At 41.8% G+C, this 19,195-nt stretch overlaps 1 protein-coding gene across 1 annotated transcript; it reads right to left on the bottom strand.

Moving 5' to 3' along the window:
• Positions 1-12,796: 12,796 nt before the first annotated feature.
• FOXR1 (forkhead box R1) lies at positions 12,797-18,706 on the bottom strand. The gene is made up of 6 exons (XM_029573257.1): positions 18,509-18,706; positions 17,139-17,207; positions 16,555-16,772; positions 15,138-15,379; positions 13,865-14,097; positions 12,797-13,303 (listed from the first exon to the last, which is right to left on the bottom strand). The coding sequence occupies exons 1-6, from the start codon at positions 18,627-18,629 to the stop codon at positions 13,275-13,277; spliced, it is 912 nt and encodes a 303-aa protein (XP_029429117.1). The 5' UTR covers positions 18,630-18,706; the 3' UTR covers positions 12,797-13,274.
• Between the last annotated feature and the right edge of the window lie 489 nt (positions 18,707-19,195).

Genomic DNA, 19,195 nt, shown 5'->3' with positions numbered 1-19,195 from the left:
CATTGTGAATTGGTTATTTACTCTTTCAGAAACTACAGCGTAGGGAACACTCCATGAAGTTAACACGCAGCATGCTTAAAACAAATGGGCAAATATTCTTTTTCACTCAACAGACAAACTACCCTTTATCATTCTCTATAACCTTTCCAGCACAACTATTTCTTTGAGATGTGGCAATCAGAATGGCACACACTCCAGGTGTGGTCTTACACTGGAGCAGTACAGAAGAATTATTGCATCCTCTCTTTTATTCTCCATTCCTTTCCTAATAATTCCTAACATTATTTGCTGTTTTTTTCCTGGGTGGAAACTTCTAATGTGGAACCTAACCATGTAATTACAGCATGGGTTACCTTTGCCTATATGCATCACTTAAATTTCATTTGGCATTTGGATGTTCAGTCTTCCAATCTCACAGTCCTCCTGCAATTTATCAGTTTGCTTGTGAGTTAACAACTCAAAATAATTTTGTGTTATCAGCAAATTTGATTCCTCAGTTGTTATTCCTCTTTTCATATCATTTATAAATATAGTAAAGCAGTAGTCCCAGTACTGATCCCTGAGGCACTCCACTGTTTACATAGTAACAGCATTCGAAAAGGACCAAATGGTGCATCCAGTCTGCCCAGAAAGTTTCTTCTCATAGCATCTGCTGTGCCATGCAGCTTACCGTTCATGTTTCTCTTAAGGTTAGTAACTGCCGCTCCATGCAGTTATCCCCAAGCCTTATGCTAAGCATAGTAATATTTACAATCAAAATCACCGAGCACTGAGAGGAGAGGATCACCTTGCTGGTGGCTGAAAGGAATCGGTAAGTTTTTGCTTGGGACATTGTCTTTTTTTTTTAAGTATTGGGGCAAAGTTAACTATTTGGGAATATTATTTAGTGTGTTTGTGCTTTTAATAGTCAGTAATGTAGGGAATAAACAAGTTAGACTGTTTGAGACGATGGTGCAAGGAAGAGGGATTCAGTTTTGTTAGGAACTGGGGAACCTTTTGGGGAAGGGGGGAGTCTTTTCCGAAGGGATGGGCTCCACCTTAACCAGGGTGGAACCAGACTGCTGGCACTAGCCTTCAAAAAGGAGAGAGAGCAGCTTTTAAACTAGAACAATGGGGAAAGCCAACAGTTGCTCAGCAGCGCATGGTTCGGAGAGAGGTTTCTTCAAAGGATACCAATGATGCATTAGAATTAGGGCATCCCGACAGTGAGGTTCCAATAATAAGAAAAGTAGTCCAAGTGCCTGTAACTAAAAACTCACCTGAGCTAACAAATTCTAACTTATCCCTATCAATTAAAAAGCAGAATGAAAATACAAACATTTCAAAGTTTGTTTTTTGTTTGTATGCTAATACCAGAAGTCTAAGAAGTAAGATGGGAGAATTAGAATGTATAGCAGTGAATGATGACATAGACTTAATTGGCATCTCAGAGACCTGGTGAAAGGAGGACAACCAATGGGACAGTGCTATACCGGGGTACAAATTATATCGCAATGACAGAGGAGCAGCCGGGAGGCGGTGTGGTGCTTTATGTCCGGGATGGCATAGAGTCCAACAGGATAAACATCCTGCATGAGACTAAATACACAATTGAATCTTTATGGGTAGAAATCCCTTGTGTGTCGGGGAAGAGTATAGTGATAGGGGTATACTACCATTCACCTGGTCAAGATGGTGAGACTGACAGTGAAATGCTAAGAGAAATTAGGGAAGCTAACCAAATTGGTAGTGCGGTAATAATGGGAGACTTCAATTACCCCAATATTAAGTGGGTAAATGTATCATTGGGACATGCTAGAGAGATACAGTTCCTGGATGGAATAAATGATAGCTTTATGGAGCAATTAGTTCAGGAACCAATGAGAGAGGGAGCAATTTTAGATCTAATTCTCAGTGGAGCACAGGATTTGGTGAGAGTGGTAATGGTGGTGGGGCTGCTTGGCAATAGTGATCATAATATGATCAAATTTGAATTGACTGGAAGAGGAACAGTATGCAAATCCATGGCTCTCGTGCTAAACTTTCAAAAGGGAAACTTTGATAAAATGAGAAAAACTGAAAGGAGCAGCTCCAACAGTAAAAAGTGTGCAAGAGGCATGGTCATTGTTAAAAAATACCATCCTAGAAGCACAGTCCAGATGTATTCCACACATTAAGAAAGGTGGAAAGAAGGCAAAACGATTACCGGCATGGTTAAAAGGGGAGGTGAAAGAAGCTATTTTAGCCAAAAGATCTTCATTCAAAAATTGGAAGAAGGATCCAACAGAAGAAAATAGGATAATGCATAAATGTTGGCAAGTTAAATGTAAGACATTGATAAGACAGGCTAAGAGAGAATTTGAAAAGAATTTGGTCATAGAGGCAAAAATTCACAGTAAAAACCTTTTTTAAATATATCCGAAGCAGAAAGCCTGTGAGGGAGTCAGTTGGACCATTAGATGATTGAGGGGATAAAGGGGCACTTAGAGAAGATAAGGCCATTGCGGAAAGATTAAATTATTTCTTTGCTTCGGTGTTTACTGAAGAGGATGTTGGGGAGGTACCCATACTGGAGAAGGTTTTCATGGGTAATGATTCAGATGGACTGAATCAAATCACGGTGAACCTAAAAGATAGGATAGACCTGATTGACAAACTGAAGAGTAGTAAATCACCTGGACTGGATGGTGTACACCCCAGAGTTCTGAAGGAACTAAAAAATGAAATTTCAGAGCTATTAGTAAAAATTTGTAACCTATCATTAAAATCATCCATTGTACCTGAAGACTGGAGGATAGCTAATGTAACCCCAATATTTAAAAAGGGCTCCAGGGGCGATCCGGGAAACTACAGCCCGGTTAGCCCGATTTCAGTGCCAGGAAAAATAGTGGAAAGTATTCTAAACATCAAAATCACAGAACACATAGAAAGACATGGTTTAATGGAACAAAGTCAGCATGGCTTCACCCAAGGCAAGTCTTGCCTCACAAATCTGCTTCACTTTTTTGAAGGAGTTAATAAACATGTGGATAAAGGTGAACCGGTAGATGAGGTGTACTTGGATTTTCATAAGGCATTTGACAAAGTTCCTCATGAGAGGCTTCTGGGAAAAGTAAAAAGTCATGGGATAGGTGGCGATATCCTTTCATGGATTACAAACTGGCTAAAAGACAGAAAACAGAGAGTAGGATTAAATGGACAATTTTCTCAGTGGAAGGGAGTGGGCAGTGGAGTGCCTCAGAGATCTGTATTGGGACCCTTACTTTTCCATATATTTATAAATGATCTGGAAAGAAATAAGACGAGTGAGATAATCAAACTTGCAGATGATACAAAATTGTTCAGAGTAGTTAACTCACAAGCAGATTGTGATAAATTGCAGGAAGACCTTGTGAGACTGGAAAATTGGGCATCAAAATGGCAGATGAAACTTAATGTAGATAAGTGCATGGTAATGCATATAGGGAAAAATAACCCATGCCATAGTTACATAATGTTAGGTTCCATATTAGGTGCTACAACCCAAGAAAGAGATCTAGGCCTCACAGTGGATAACACATTGAAATTGTTGGTTTAGTGTGCTGCGGCAGTCAAAAAAGCAAACAATGTTGGAAATTATTAGAAAGGGAATGGTGAATAAAATGGAAAATGTCATAATGCCTCTGTATTGCTCCAGTGTGAGACTGCACCTTGAATACTGTGTACAATTCTGGTCGCCACATCTTAAAAAAGATATAATTGCGATGGAGAAGGTACAGAGAAGGGCTACAAAATAAGCGGAATGGAACAGCTCCGCTATGAGGAAAGACTAAAGAGGTTAGGACTTTTCAGCTTGAAGCAGAGACGGCTGAGGGGGGGATATGATAGAGGTGTTTAAAATCATGAGAGGTCTAGAACGGGTAGATGTGAATCAATTATTAAGCTTTCAGATAATAAAGACTAGGGGGCACTCAATGAAGTTGGCATTTGGCACATTTAAAACTAATCGGAGAAAGTTCTTTTTCACTCAATGCACAATTAAACTCTGGATTTTGTTGCCAGAGGATTTAGTTAGTGCAGTTAGTATAGCTGTGTTTAAAAAAGGATTGGATAAGTTCTTGGAGGAGAAGTCCATTAACTGCTATTAATTAAGTTGACTTAGAAATTAGCCACTGCTATTACTAGCAACGGTAACATGGAATAGGCTTAGTTTTTGGGTACTTGCCAGGTTCTTATGGCCTGGATTGGCCACTGTTGGAAACAGGATGCTGGGCTTGATGGACCCTTGGTCTGACCCAGTATGGCATGTTCTTATGTTCTTTTTAACTGTCACCCATAGAAAATTACTGCTAGCCACATTTTTACTGGGTGAGGATCTTTAAATTCAGACAATGCTGCTTTGCTTATGCACGTGGCTGTAGAAGCAGTCCTGTGCTTTTTTTTTCCTTATGTCTGCATATTAGTACCCCATACTATAAAAATCAAGGCTTGTGCTGGTTGTCTGAATCCAATTCCCCTTCTCCCCCACCCTACATCACCATCAAAGCAGAGAACTAGGTTGCAGGTGTGTCAAAAGCAGCAAGGCTTATTGGTCAAGGGTAATAATCCCATGCCTTCTGTTAAGAGTAGTAACTGCTGCTCCATGCAGGTTACCTCCATGCTTATCAATGCCCCAGCCTGTAAATGTCAGGGGCCTCTTATCTGAATCCAATTTCTCTTCCCATCAAAGCAGAGAGCGATGTTGCAGTTGCATCAAGGCATGTCTTTCTATATATTCTGTGATGTTTAGAATAGCTTCCATGATTTTCCCTAGCACTCAAGTAAGGCTCACCCGTCTATAGATTCCCAGATCACCAAGAGAGCCCTTTTTAAAGATCAGAGTTAGATTGGCCACCCTCCAATCTTCAGATACAATGGATGATTTTAATGATGGGTTACAAATTACTAGCAATATCTCTGCAATTTAATTTATGAATTCTAAAGGAACTAGAGTATACCATCTTGTCCAGCTGATTTGCTATGCTAATTTGTCAATCTGCCCTATTATATCTAAGTTCACTATAATTTAACTTCTGAATAATCACCATTGAATACAGGTTTCTAGCACCAGTATCTCCTCAACATCCTTACAGGCCGATACAGTTAACTCGCAGTTGGACACGCTAGCTTTACCCCTTATTCAGTAAGAGGTAATAGCGCGTCCAAAACGCGCATCCAACCCCCCCAAACCTAATAGCATCCGCAACATGCAAATGCATGTTGATGGCCCTATTAGCTATTCTCCCGCGATACAATAAGTAAAATGTGCAGCCAAGCCACACATTTTACTTTAAGAAATTAGTGCCTACCTAAAGGTAGGCGCTAATTTCTCCAGGCACCGCGAAAGTGCACAGAAAAGCAGTAAAAACTGCTTTTCTGTGCACCCTCCGACTTAATATCATGGCGATATTAAGTCGGAGGTCCCGAAAGTTAAAAAAAAAAGTAAAAAGAAAAAAAATGTTGAAATAGGCCTGCGGCTTGAAAACCGGACGCTCAATTTTGCCGGCGTCCCCTTTCCAAACCCATGGCTGTCAGCAGGCTCGAGAACAGACGCCCGCAAAAATGAGCATCTGCTGTCAAACCCGCTGACAGCCACCGCTCCTGTCGAAAAAGAGGTGCTAGGGACGCACTAGTGTCGATAGCGCCTCTCTTTACCGCCAGCCCTAATTTTAATAAATTAAAATACTGTATCACGAGCACAGGAGAGTGGCCTGTGCTCTCCCGTGATTTTACTGTATCGGCCTGTTAGTAAACACAAAAGTAAATAAGACCATCACAGAAGGACTAAATTATCTGCCCTAAGTACCCCTTAATCATCTAGGCCTGCATTTCAGTGAGAGGAAAAAAGCAGGTTAAGTTTTGATCCCAGCCCTCTCATCCGTATTTGTGTTTCCTGCCCCAGGCTTGTAGCCACTGTTTTAGTTTACACAGCTTTAGCTTTCTGGTTCATGCTGGTCAGAGTGCTCCTTACTAAGTCCCCTTTCCCAAGTTTCTGTCAATAGAAATGTCAGAGCAACAGGCCGTAAGATTTTGTGCTGAGAAACAAGGAAGGGGTTCATCTCTGCAATCAAGGTGACCACATGCAATAAAACAGTGCTGCTGGAGAGGAGCTAATACCTGCTTTATTTTCTGCAGCATTTGTGCTGGGACTTACATAATGAGGATATTATCGCCTAGGTTTGCAGTTTACTAGGCACTTAGAGTAAAATAGAAATGGAGGCTTCAGCTCAGGACTTTTTTTTTTTTTTTAATAGCTATGCAAGTCATCTGGGTAGGTTTCTCAATTTTATATATTGGTCTCACAGGACAGTAAGACAACTGTCCCTTACACCCCCTTATGAGGAACAATGTGGACAGGCATCTTGCTGTAGCATTGGGTAAATGGCAGTGACAAGAACTGCATGTGGAAGAGCAAGCTTGTAATTCAGAGCCCTCTAGGTTTGGGTGCTATTTTTACTACCTATAGCACCCACAAGAAATGGAGGAGGAGAAAAAAAAAAATCTCTTTACAGTAGAAGACAGGACACTTCAAGCTTTGTATTTCATTTTTATTCCAAATATTAAAATCTCTCCAAGGAGCATACAGTTGTGCCTGGAACAGTTTCAGATTTAAAAATAGTCTATAATAGTACTACCACCCCCATTTCCTCTACTGAAGAGGGGGGGGGGCTGTGCCATGTCCTCCCTCCCCCCCCCGAGGCGCAGGATGCTCCTCTTCCCTCTCCCCTTTTTGTAATCCATAGAAAACTACCAGTGAAGAGGCAGCTTCTATTGGCAAGGTGGAATGTGACATGTAGCACAGCAATCTGATTTGAATGTTAAGCTGGGACTCTGCTACAAACATCATATCCAGCGCTGTTGCTGGGTCCCTGGCACTGCAGCTGCTCCTCGCTGGGCCTCTTCATTTTAGTTTTGAACATGCAAGATTTGGGTTCACCAATAGCCAGAGACTAGGCTTCCAGTCTGAAAATGAAAGATGCAGATTAAAAGATAAATCTTTGAGCAAAGTTCAAGATCGCAGCTGTGCTCACCACAGTCTGCAGCATGAACATCAGTGCTTAGTTTAGCCAGGTGATAGCATCAGGCAGCAGAGGTCTCCCCATCTTGCCAAGTGCTCACCCTCTGCTGTGCTTGTGGAGGCCTCAGCTCGAGCTTTTGGGCGGGACCTGTGCAGGGGGATGCAGGTGCGACTCTTGGAGGAGCTGCTTTTTCCACCAGGGCCTGCTTAGGACAGGGAGAGAACAAGAGTCACTCGTCAAGGGAGCCAGAACCTGCCAGTCCTCAAAAGCTTTTGCAAGGGACATTCTTACTTTTGAAGAAACAGAAGAGACTTTCAATCAAGAGAAAGTGAAAATGAACATATTTAGAGCCAGACAGCATTATAGTATTAAAATTATTTATATCCCACACCATCAAAGCATATCAGTGGATAAGGCTACAGTTCTGCTTCTCCGCAGAAGGATGCAGGCTGACCTCAAGCATTTCCAATGTCTCCATAGCAATAAAAATGTGGAAAAAGCAGCTGGGTGGAAGGCATGGGCAGACCCAGGAAGAGAACAGCGAGCTTTTTACATTGACCTAAAAACTAAGATTTGATGAGAGAATGGCCTGGTTACCATTCCCTGGACAGGTATGTATGTATGTATTCAGTATGACCAGGACTATATCCACTGACCCAAGATTTAAGAGCAGTATCGTATGTATCCAGTGCAGACGGGCTAGAACTAAAGACAGCGATTATTTCCCACTCCCTCCACCCAGAAACAAAAAAATGTAATGCATTTCTTTACTGCATATAACAGGGCAGTTTGGAAACATTTAGAATCCCTGAACCAGAGACTTGAAATATGGCAGTGTCAGATGTTTTTGCATCTTCAGGTACTTCATTTAAATATTTAAGAATTTTAAATACACTGAAAAAAAAATGGCCAGATTATAAATACTAGCAAAGGAGGAAAGCTGTGTACCTCCTACTTTGCTACTTAAAAATATTTTTTATTTTGTTACTGCTCAGACTAAGGGGTTATTTTTTTTTTTATACTATGTGTGTTTACTTGCCTAGGACAATTGGTAATTTGCATAGAGCAGGCATGGCTAACTGTAGTCCGAGGGCCGCAAACAGGCCAGGTTTTCAGGATATCCACAATGAATATGCATGCACTGCCTCCATTGGATGCAAATCTTTCTCGTGCTTGCTCAGTGGATATCCTGAAACCCGGCCTTTTGCAGCACTCAAGGACTGGAGTTCGCCATCCCTGGCATAGAGGAAGAAATTACATTTTAGCAATGTTTTGCATAAGGAGAGAGAGGCATATCAGACAAGCAGGCCAAGATCTGAGACTGAATTGGTGCAATTTCTGGTACAGAAGAAGATCTGAGAGTGATCAGAATAAAATGACACTGAAAGCTGGAGATCACCACAGCAAGGGAAGGCAGTCCAGGACTGAGCCTTGAGGCCCACTGACAGCAGAATAGTGCTGGAGAAAGAATAAAGAACAAGAACATCCCAAATCCAAGCAAACATGGGGTGGCAAGGAGTAGATCAGTGGTGGCAAAAGCAGCAGCCAGGTCAAAGAGGATGATGACAGAATAAAGGTTAATAAACATCACTGGAGACGTGAAAGTGCAGTTTCTGTGAAAGAGAGAGCAAAAGCTATACTGGAGCCATCTAAATTATCTTCAGATGAATGGCATGTTCAAGCAGTTTGTATGTGAAAGGGAGCCAGGGTCCTGTAAAGGGTTTTTGAGGAGTGATGCGATATGGCATGTTTTAGGGAAGAGGGCAAGGGGCAAGTGAGTGAGAATGTAACAGAGAGGATGATGCAGGGAGGCAGTACGCTGGATGGGAATGAAGTCAAAGCAACAAGTAGTGAGTTTGGAGAAAGAAGATGGAAAGTGTGGTAGGGGCCAAAGGAAAGAGGTGAATGACTTGGAGGAGTCTGATGGAGAATTCATGATAAATCTCGCAAATCTTTCCATGGAAGAAGTCAGCCATAGTCTGGGTATTGTGTGAAGGGGGATGGGGTGGGGGAGGATGAGTGGGGCAAGGAGACAGAAGGAATTGACAGCACCAGTGTTTGCCAGCTGGACATCATCACCATCTTGTTTGGAGAGTGTAATAGATTAAGGAAGTCCGCAAGAATTTGATATGGATGCAGTCACTATGGGATCAGGACTTTAGTCAGAGACGCTCCGCAGAGAGGGCACAGGAATGTAGGGTGTGGACTCTGGCAGTGAGCCAAGGGTCAAGTTTGGCTTGCCTTACAGCAGAGATGACCAACTCCAGTCCTTGAAAGCCACAACTAGGCCTGGTTTTCAGGATATCCACAAGGAGTATGCAGGAGATAGATTTGCATACAATGGAGGATATCTGTAGCTGAAAGGAAGAGTTCAGAGAGAAACAGTGTTGAGAATAAAATGCTTGCAGGGAGAAAGATGAAGGCTGGATGAGAGTTAAGAATATACTGAAACTCAAGGAAAGACAATAGACAAGGCAGTAGACAGAATAGCTAGGAAGATGGGAAATGTAGACTGTGGACTTGATGCTTATAATGGTTTGCAGAAGAGAATAAGACTGGGGAGGGCAAGCATCAGGAAGATTATTGGAGCCATAGGTAGTCCTATGGCATGTGTTGTGAGGAGCTAAGAGCGGTGCAGAACACAGCCCGTACAACAGACAACTTCCTCTTCTCTCCAAGAGCAGCAGTCCAGGACCAGAGAAAACCTCACCCTTCGGTGAACACATACTCAGCAACTACAGGATTTGTTGCATACCCAGGGTTGGCAGAAGCTCTGCATGCTTACGCTCAGGGATCAAAGCCCTAGGATACGCTTGCTCCTCTTCTGGGGCTGAATTACACATTGCAAAGTCACTTTGGGCCCACTGCTGTGTCACTGGAGCCTTCTCTCTTATCTCTTTTATCAGCTCCTCTGAGACTGCAATACAGAGAAGACAAATTCAAGCAGAGCCATTCTAGGAGTATTTCCCCCCCCCCCATCCATTCCATGCAGGAGTTAATTTTATAGAACACAAGTTATAAATAACTTATTCCAAACTTAGTCCTTAAATATGGACAAAGGCTGAGTATACAGTATAGAGAGCAAAATGCAGAGTATTTGGGGGAGGGGGGCAGAGCAAGGATTTGAGACTACCTCTTCAGGAAGAGCACCATTGTGCGCTCCCTGGCACTAAAAAAGGTAGTCAGTCATGCACGTGCATAGGATTATGTACAGTTCTACTTTTCATTTTGGTTTTTTTTAACATAACATAGGGAATAATAGACTTTGAGTAGAAATAGGCATATTTTGCAACAGCCACAGATCAGGTTCTGGCAAGATTTTACCTTGTAAGTTCCAGGACAATAACTGATCTTTTTACAACGTTTGAACCCAATCAGTCCACATTAACAAGACTTAGTTTACCTCTAGGGAGACAGACGGAAAGCATACATGCAGCCATTCAAACTATGCTTAAGAGTTGTAGCAACAGGGTCTGGGAAATGTCAAGGAGACTCATTGGGGCACCTCACTTTTTTTTTTTTTTTAAGTCACAAAGCTTTACTTTCTGTTAAAGTCTGGTAGCAGGAACTTTTGGAAGCTTTGGCTGCTTCCTCTTCGCCTTACCTTGTAAGAACTGATCCGTAGTTTTTGCTAGCTTTAGTTCTTTATGTAGGTCCCACTCCTGCAGCCCTATAGTTAAGTTTAGTTTTTCAAACATTTCTCTGTTTTTAAAATGCAAATTCATTTTTTAATTAAAATAAAGCAATATGTGTTACTGCTGTTGATGAAAACAAAGAGCTCATCTAGTTCTTCTAAAAAGGGTTTTCTAAAAGCCCTTATCTGAAGGATGGTATGCTGAAAGGAGTTATGGTTTGGATCTGGGTCTTTTATCTAAAAAGGAGAGGGCAAGTGTGACCTGCTAATGGAAATGAGACAACCAGTGTAAATGGATCCAATGAAGTACTGTTGGCTTTTATTATGCTGAAGGAATTGGTTCTCCCATGGGCAATTAGCACCTTGTGGACAGCTCATCTCAGTCAGCTAAGGCTTCTGCTCTTTATGCAAGGCACAGGTGAGCCATTTTATGAACAAAGAAGATGATGATGATGATGATGATCATCCCAGGTTAGTAGTACAAAGCTCAGACCCTTTACCCTCTGTCGCCTCAGGAACAAAATTAGATTGTAAACCCTATAGTATCTGAATGTAATCCATTTTGAAGTGACGAAAAGTGGAATATAAATAAAAATGAATGTTCAGATTCTTAGAATGTTCAAAGCTTAGACAGAAAAAACGTTGTTATGACCTTTTACAAGCAAGCCTGCACTTCTGCTATACCAGACTAAGCTGGGATAACCCATGATTGTTCATTTGTGTTAACGTTTCACAGCAGAGGAGCAGTGAGGTGTGGGGTGGACAGCTGCTTTCATGCTCCGAGGCCTTAGCTCTGGCTCCTGACCTGGAGCTGCTTTTTATGCTAATACAGCACAATGGGCACAAACCCTCAGAAAATCAGGCACTGCTGACCACACTTTGCTTCCAGGCCAACTTAGATCTATTTGGAGCAGCTCTACCTGTTTGCTACAGTGGATTCTGTCCACTGGAACCACACTTGTTCTTTGAAAAATAAAAACTCCAGAAAGTAATTTTGGAATTTGAGGAATACATTTACCCCCACAGCTGAAGCTTGACCCTTTGTATCCAAACCCCTTTACCCCCATGTGATATGCTGGTGACTCACCTGGGAACAGGTGCTACAAGCATGGCAATAATGGTTACAGCTGGGGGTCCTCAAACTTTTCAAGAGAAGGGCCATGCAGACTATTTCAAATCAGCAAGAGGGCCGGTGTCAGCGCGCCGTTGGCATTTGCTGACAGAGAGCGAGCCAGCCAGCCCCCCTCAGATTGGTTTGAGAGGAAGGGTCCATGTCTTTCAATGATTTGAAAGGCTGGGGGAAGAGGGGAGGCAGGGTTTCCAGTGCTGTAGCAGATACAGCGTCAGTAATAATACTACCAGATTTTTCCATAGTTGGCAGTCTTCCCATGCTCTCCACAAGGGAGGAGGGGGACTAGGTGGATGGATGAGATGTTTCATTTTGTGTATGGTGCACTCTCACTCATAACCACCCCCCCCATGCATGCTTGCTCCCTCTTTACTGCTTCTCCTTTTTTTGTCCTCTTTAGCAAAATGCCAGGCTTATGGTAAGAAGAAATGAACTCCTGCTACTGAGCCTAAAGTGGGGAGAGACACTGACACAGGATGTGTATTATAATAATGATAATTTCTATACTTCCAAAGTGGACATCCTTAGGGGATAATATGCATGCCTCCTTCTGCATAGGTCTGAAGAGAGGGTGGCACAGGTAGGAGCTCCAGCAACCACCTGTCCTTACCTAGCTAGCCCCACAGCGCAGGAGCAAGTCCTTCTTCCACAGCTGCCAAAAACACCTCAAGACTGCCCTGCACCAGCACTGGTAATGCATAAGGCAGCCACTCAGTGGTGACCACCTGCTGGCATGCCCTGACTTCAAGGATCTGAGGTGGTGGCAGTTGCCAGAATGAGCTCCTCGTGCCACCACTGTGTGCCAAATCGAGCTCCTCCTGCCATTAGTACTGAGGGACTGATCATACCCCCTCCTACCATTGTTGCTGAGGGCTGGATGAAAATCAGCTATGAACCACATCTGGCCCACCCCTAGTTTAGAACCAGCGTTCTCTCTCTTTTGCTAAGAGGGCATGAGCTAAAAAAGGAGGTGGATGTTCATAGCTAAGAGCACAAGCTTTAACCTGATAGATGCAGGGAGTGGAAGGGGCTGTACACTACCCATGCAATTTCTCTCTCTTTCTTGTAAGTTTAGTAGTTGCAGACACAGTATATTCCACAGTCACAAAGAAAACCACAAAACTGTTCCCATCCTTGAGGAACAGAGACACAGGGAAAACTGGGATCCAATAAAAAGACAGAGACAATCACTTTATAGTATATTTTCTATTGAAAGGAGGTTACACAGGGAATAACACAACCGCATTAAGTAAGCGCAAAAGTTTATTTTCCTTTCCTGTATCTCCAATTGGCCCTTGCTGTGGGATGCCTCTGGAGATTCATCAGTAAAAGGCAGGTTTTGCAGGGGCTCAGGGCAGAGACCCTCACCTCTTGTGAGCCTATGCATGTGGGCCCAGTCCCAGCCTTTAGGAAAGCAAAAAAAAAAAAAAAAAGCTAAGTGCTGATGTGCAGTGACAGTATGGAAGGCGATGGTGGAGTTACAGCCACAGGAGGGTCACAAATCAAACATGGCATCCATCAATGCTACAACAGACAAAAGATAAAAACGCATAAGAAACATTGAAATCTTGCACCAAATTATACTGATTCATTGTTTACCCCATACCGTTCCCATGTAAGATTCCCCTCCCATAGAGGCTGGAATTAGAGCTGTCAGGGGGTGATAGCACCCCTGGCTTTGTAGTTAAGGGCTGCTGCTTTTCATTCAATATAGGGTTCAAAGGGAAGTTTCAGCACCCCTGCCTCTTTTTCTCCCCATATGTAACATCTCCCCTCTCACTGCATATAGAGTTGCTGACAGCAGCAAAGACTGATCTGGTGGAATTACTCTTCATTCCTCACTGTATTAGTTGTGTATAAATACTAGCTCTTCAAAACAATCTCCATTAGAGTGGATTATTTTTTTTTTTTTTAATTTTCCCCCAAAATGTGTAAAACAAAATATGATAGCTTTGTGAAAAGCGGGAAACGACTTTGGGTTGTAATTCTGAGGTTTTGACCAGAAGGATTTAAGAGTCGTTAGCAGGAGCCGTGGAGCATCTTCTCAGCACAGACCAGTGTTGGCAGGGCATCTGCTTCACTTACCTGGTTCCTTCATGCTCTCTCGAATGCGCCCAAAATAATCCTGCGACAATGCTTGAATCTCTCCCCGGAACTTTCTCCTGCCCTCCCAAGTCAGCTTCCACAAACAGGACTTCCTCTTGCCTGCACCACACACCAGGTCGGTGGTCTTCTGGAAACTATTACTGAAGCACAGGTTGTGCCGGATAGTATTTTTCCAGCCATCAGGTGCAGTCTGGAAAAAGGGAAAGTGTTCCCTGCAAAGGTCAGAAAAGTGACTTCAGGAGTTAAGTGTGTGGCTCATCATTACAAAAGTACCAAATCTGTGAATGTTAATGCAGCAGGGAATATTCAGGCAGGATTGACTCTCCCTTTCTACAGGGCTGCTGTAGGTACTACTAGGTATACATAACGCTGTACAAATAACTACACCTAAGAGAAGCTTATAGTCTACTCAAGACAAACATACATGTCACCGAAGGAAGATAAGTCATGGGGCTGAATTTTGAATAGAGGTTAGGTTCTTCAAATTAGAGAAGAGACGGCTGAAGTGAGATAAGAGGTCTACACAATCATGAGCGGAGTACAAGGGATAAATACAAATTGTTTACTCTTTCAACAAATATAAAGACTAGAGAACATATCCTAAAGTTACTAAGTTGCACATTTAAAACAAATTGAAGAAAATATGTTTTTCACTCAGTATACAATTAAACTCTGCAATCCATTGCTAGTGAAAGTGGTAAAGGAAGTAGTACAGCTAGGTGTAAAAAATGTTTTGGACAAGTTCCTGGAGGAAAGTCCATAAATCATTATTAACCAGGCAGACTCTGAGAAAGCGACTACTTTATCGCTGGGCATTAGCAGCATGTGATATTTAATATTTGGGATCGTGCCAGGTACTTGTGACCTAGATTGGCCACTGTTGGAAACAGGATAGTGGCTTGTTGGACCCTTGGCCTGACACAGTATGGCAATTCTTATGAGAAAGATGATTTAGAGGTAGCTGGATTGTTCCACTGGAGGCCGTGTGGGAACTTATTCAAAATAGAAACACAACATATGCAAGAGAACTTTTTAATAAGTCAAAATTTGCTAAGGTTGGTACCTCTTATTATACATGTGTCATCATTCACACGTTTTGATAGAAGACCTCATGATACACTTGTTTCATACGATGGTTGTGATGACACTCATATATAGTAAGAGGCACCATCCCCACCAGAAGTTATTTTTGATAGAGCCACCAAGTATTAAGCAGAATTTGGCAAGAATACAGAGTGGAAGATATGGATACCAGACAAATTTGTAGATCTCCTGTACATTGAGGCTGCCATCCGTGCTGTTACTGAGTGCCAGAGAGATGAGGCTGCAGTAATTAATGGGTGGTCGAGGCCATTCACTCTGGCCAATTCTCTTCTGCTTAAAGTATTTGAGCCTTCTGCTGTAACATTTGGGCCTCTTTGGTGGAACTGCTTCACAGAGAGTCTTTGATGGGAGTGGAATTTCCAAAGAAGAAGCATCTTCATCTTCTGTTAACTGGATTTAAAAAGGGAAGAGAAATAAGAGCAGAGAATTCAGTGAGATTCCTTAGCAATATACAATGGTTAAGATTCCAGAGTAATTATGGGACCCTGTTGTGGGCTGGAAAAAATGCTAGCACCTACAGCTGAAAGTGAATATCAGTCAAGGAACGATGCAGCCTCAGAAATGATTACAGATACAATAAGTTAAATAGGTCACTACCTCTAATCTATATACCATTGATTTAGTTTGTTTGCATAAAATTATAATGCCAACCAAAATGTTCTCATATATGCTAATAAGACAGGATTCTTGCAAGTCATGTGATTTATTGTAAAAATTGAGTCCAGAAGGCAAAACCAAAACTCAGTGCTGATCCTTACTCTACTTTTTGACCTTTGGCATAATATTTTACCATTTCAGCAGCTTTGGCTCTTCCTACAAGTCTATCCAAATAGTGTATATGACGAGCTTAGAGCTAAGATGCGATGCAGGCACTGACCTTTGATACATTTCAGCATTTCCAAGTACTTTCCTAGAATATTCCCCTCTCACACTGCTCCCATCTTGCAAATAATACATTCAATACCAAGCAAAAATGTGATGCAATACATTTATTTATTTATTTTTTATTTTTAACTTTTATATACCGACATTCTTGCATTAAATGCAAATCATGCCGGTTTACAGTGAAACAGAAAAAGCAGGAAAAAATTCCTTAGTCGAATACAATGAAACAGCTTAGTTAACAAAGGAAACATAAATATAAATTTTTACATACACACAAAGGTTTGCACGAAGAGTAATAATTTATATTATGGGCTGCCTTTATTCTGCCTCTCCACCACTTTGAGAAATACCTTTTACATGTATATTTTCATAACTTTGTGGAGCATTCTCAACCTCCTTTCATTTCCAAAGCCTGATTCTTCAGTAACAAACTCTTAGGATCTGAACCATGTCAGATAGAATTTTGCATTACACACAAGGCCTAGAACCAAGATTTCTCTATCCCAAAGTCAGACAGCAAGGAAGCTGGTGGTCTGCATTCCAACCCAACATCCATCCTTATTGTGACACTTAACCTCTATATACCCAGAGTTGGATTGCCAATTTAGGGCAAGTTTCTTTCAGCTCTAGGAATAAATTGATGCATTGAGAGCACTGCAAAGTTTCCGTACACACACTACCATTGTCTCACTGGAGGAGGATGGCATCCACTGAGCATAGTCCAGCTTGGAGCAACCTAAGACAGGTGGTGATTCTTTCCAAGACACAGTAGCTGCCGGAAATCCTTGTCTCCCTGGGCTACTCTGCCTCGGTGCTTCCATGATCACATTCCCTCCTGGGCAGGGGCAGACCAGATTAGGGTTTACTACCATCCACAGGCTAGGCTGGAGACTGGATTCTGTTTACAGATAAGATCAAAAGGTCAGATTACTCTTCATTTTGTAGTTCCTTTAATCAAGAAATCACATTTCTGCCTGCTGGGATCATTTCAGATTTTCTGAGGAACTGGAGAGAGAGAAGGTGGGGGCAGCAGAAAACTCAAATCCACACACCCACCCAGTCACCAGGTAAAACAGCTGTGCATCTAGGCTTTCACTGACTAGTCACCCTCATATAGGTCTGTGATTATCTCCAGTGTAGAAGCCTATGCCTTAAATCATATCTACGAAAAGCTCCCTCCCCAACAGCGCTCAGCATCCCACTCCAAGCTCTGTCCAGCCATGAATGGAAAGTCTGACAGAAGCAGAGTTATCGCCCTTCTCACCCTTTGGTTCCATGGCACAGGAGTCTTGGACCTCATTTCTGGCTGAGGTGAAAACATAGTCATCAGATCCTGTTTATAAAAAAAAGAGATGATTGGTTATAAAGAACTGACAGCGTAAGAGTAAGGGTCTGCCCCCATTCCAAATCCCAAAATGGGATATCAAGTTGAGTATATATCACAATACCAATGGTGACATATCACGCTGTCATTCCTGAGCCTGGTACTTTAGTCAGTCATTCTCTCCTAAGGGTGTCAGTTTCTGTATGTATTAGTGTGCCGTGTCCTAGATGTGTGTGTGATCAGATCATAGACCTCTGTTTTTACACATTATGGTGCTCCAGCTTTTTAAAAGAGATAGCCCAGAGGGGCTATGGAAGTTTATGGGGTGGAACAGATAAATAAAGCATGGTTTTTTAGCCTTTAAAATAATACTAATACAAGGGAACACTCCATGAAGTTAGCAAGCAACAGATTTAAAACAAATAATAGAAAGTACTTTTTCACTCAGAGCACAATCAAGCTTTTGCCAGAGGACATGGTCAAATCAACTAGCATAGCGGGGTTTAAAAAGAGGTTTGGACAAGTTCCTGGAGAAAAAGTCCATAAAATGTTATTAGCTAGGTAGACTAAAGAAAGCTATTGCTATCCCTGGGAGCAAACAACAAGAAATAGATCTATTTGATGGCATCTGCCAGGTCCTTATAACCAAGATTGGCCGCTGTCAGGATGCTGAGCTTGATGGACCTTGATCTGACCCAGCATCACATTCTTATGTCCTTATGGTTTTATTGTTAACATAGATATTAGAAAATTAGGCCAAAATTATTTGAAGTGGTTTATAATGTAACAGATCTTCTGCTTATTAGCAGACTTGATACATGTGAGATTATATATACACACACACACACACACACATGTATATGGATCTGTTCCAAGAAGAACTCAGGATTAACATTTGCTTTATTTAATTACAACTTTAAATGAAGGACCCATGTTCACTATAGTACTGAGATGAGTTTCCCAAGTGGGGGTTTTGGGAGTTGAATTGACAGTTATGTGATTCTAACCCAAGAATCTGTAACAGAGCTCCTGGGAAAACTCTGGGTCCTCCTTGGTGCTAAGCTGAAGGGACATCCGCATTACTTTTTCTGGCTACTTAGTTCCTCATCCTGTCACAGCTGTGAAGTATGACATTTAAAATGGTAAAAATGTTCCAGATAAAGTCAGTCCTCCCAAAAGTCACAGAATGTAAACAAAAGCTAGGAAATCTAGGGAATATAGTTTGCATGGTGAAAAGTCATTCTTTTTTCCAGCTGGAAAGTGGATGCTTTAGCATAATGATAAGCTGTTAGAGCTGCTCTGTTCCTTACCTGGAAGGAATTGGTCTGTGGTAGTTGTAAGTTTAAGTTCATTCTTCATGTCCCAGTCTTCAAGTGCTGTAGTTAAGTGCAACTTTTCAAAAGCCCCCCTGTTTTGGAAATGCAAATACATTTTAGATTTAACTTTGAAAATAAAGAAGAGCTTTTGCTTGGCAATGCACCCACTACAGAGCTCAGAGAAGCAGAGACTGGAGCCTGAGCTTTTGGATTTAATAAAAATCTCCTGCATTTGACACCTTTTTAATACCTATTAATGTTCCTCTTTGTCAGGAAAATGCTGCAAATTGAACCAGGGATCATCTCAGAAAAATAATCACAGAATCTCCTGACTAGTTTTATTCTAAAATATAGGGTGACTACTAGTGCCCTAGCAACCACAGCACAAGAATACACTCTACTACTACTTTTTAAGAAATTTGGGGACAGTGCAACTAAAATTAGGATTGGCTACAATGTCCATGTTTTCCATAATACATTGTTATTATTATGTGACTAGTTTGTAGTAGCTCTTTCCTGACTTGTTAAATAACTTCTTTTTCAGCTGTATCAGCCCTTTCTTGCTTTTCCCACAAATTTTAATGAATTTCAAAATTTATGCATCTTATAAACACCAAGTATGCCCAAGGGTCAGATTCTTTCAGCACAAAATATGTCTCTGTCAAACTTGGGGAGAGGAGC

This window comes from Rhinatrema bivittatum, chromosome 12 (assembly GCF_901001135.1).
Source record: "Rhinatrema bivittatum chromosome 12, aRhiBiv1.1, whole genome shotgun sequence".
Classification (NCBI taxonomy): Eukaryota; Metazoa; Chordata; class Amphibia; order Gymnophiona; family Rhinatrematidae; genus Rhinatrema; species Rhinatrema bivittatum.
The sequence above is the reverse complement of the archived record's forward strand: the minus strand, read 5'-3'. Positions and strand labels throughout refer to the sequence as shown.

Bases quoted from the DNA above. Each gene is read 5' to 3' on its own strand.
- FOXR1 (XM_029573257.1), bottom strand. From the start codon at position 18,629: ATGTATTTGCATTTCCAAAACAGGGGGGCTTTTGAAAAGTTGCACTTA. The intron at 16,773-17,138 runs GTGAGAAGGGCG...ATCTGTAAACAG, and splicing joins CTGTGCCATGGAACCAAAGG to AATCCAGTCTCCAGCCTAGC. The intron at 14,098-15,137 runs GTATCCATATCT...TGACCTTTGCAG, and splicing joins GAGATCTACAAATTTGTCTG to GGAACACTTTCCCTTTTTCC.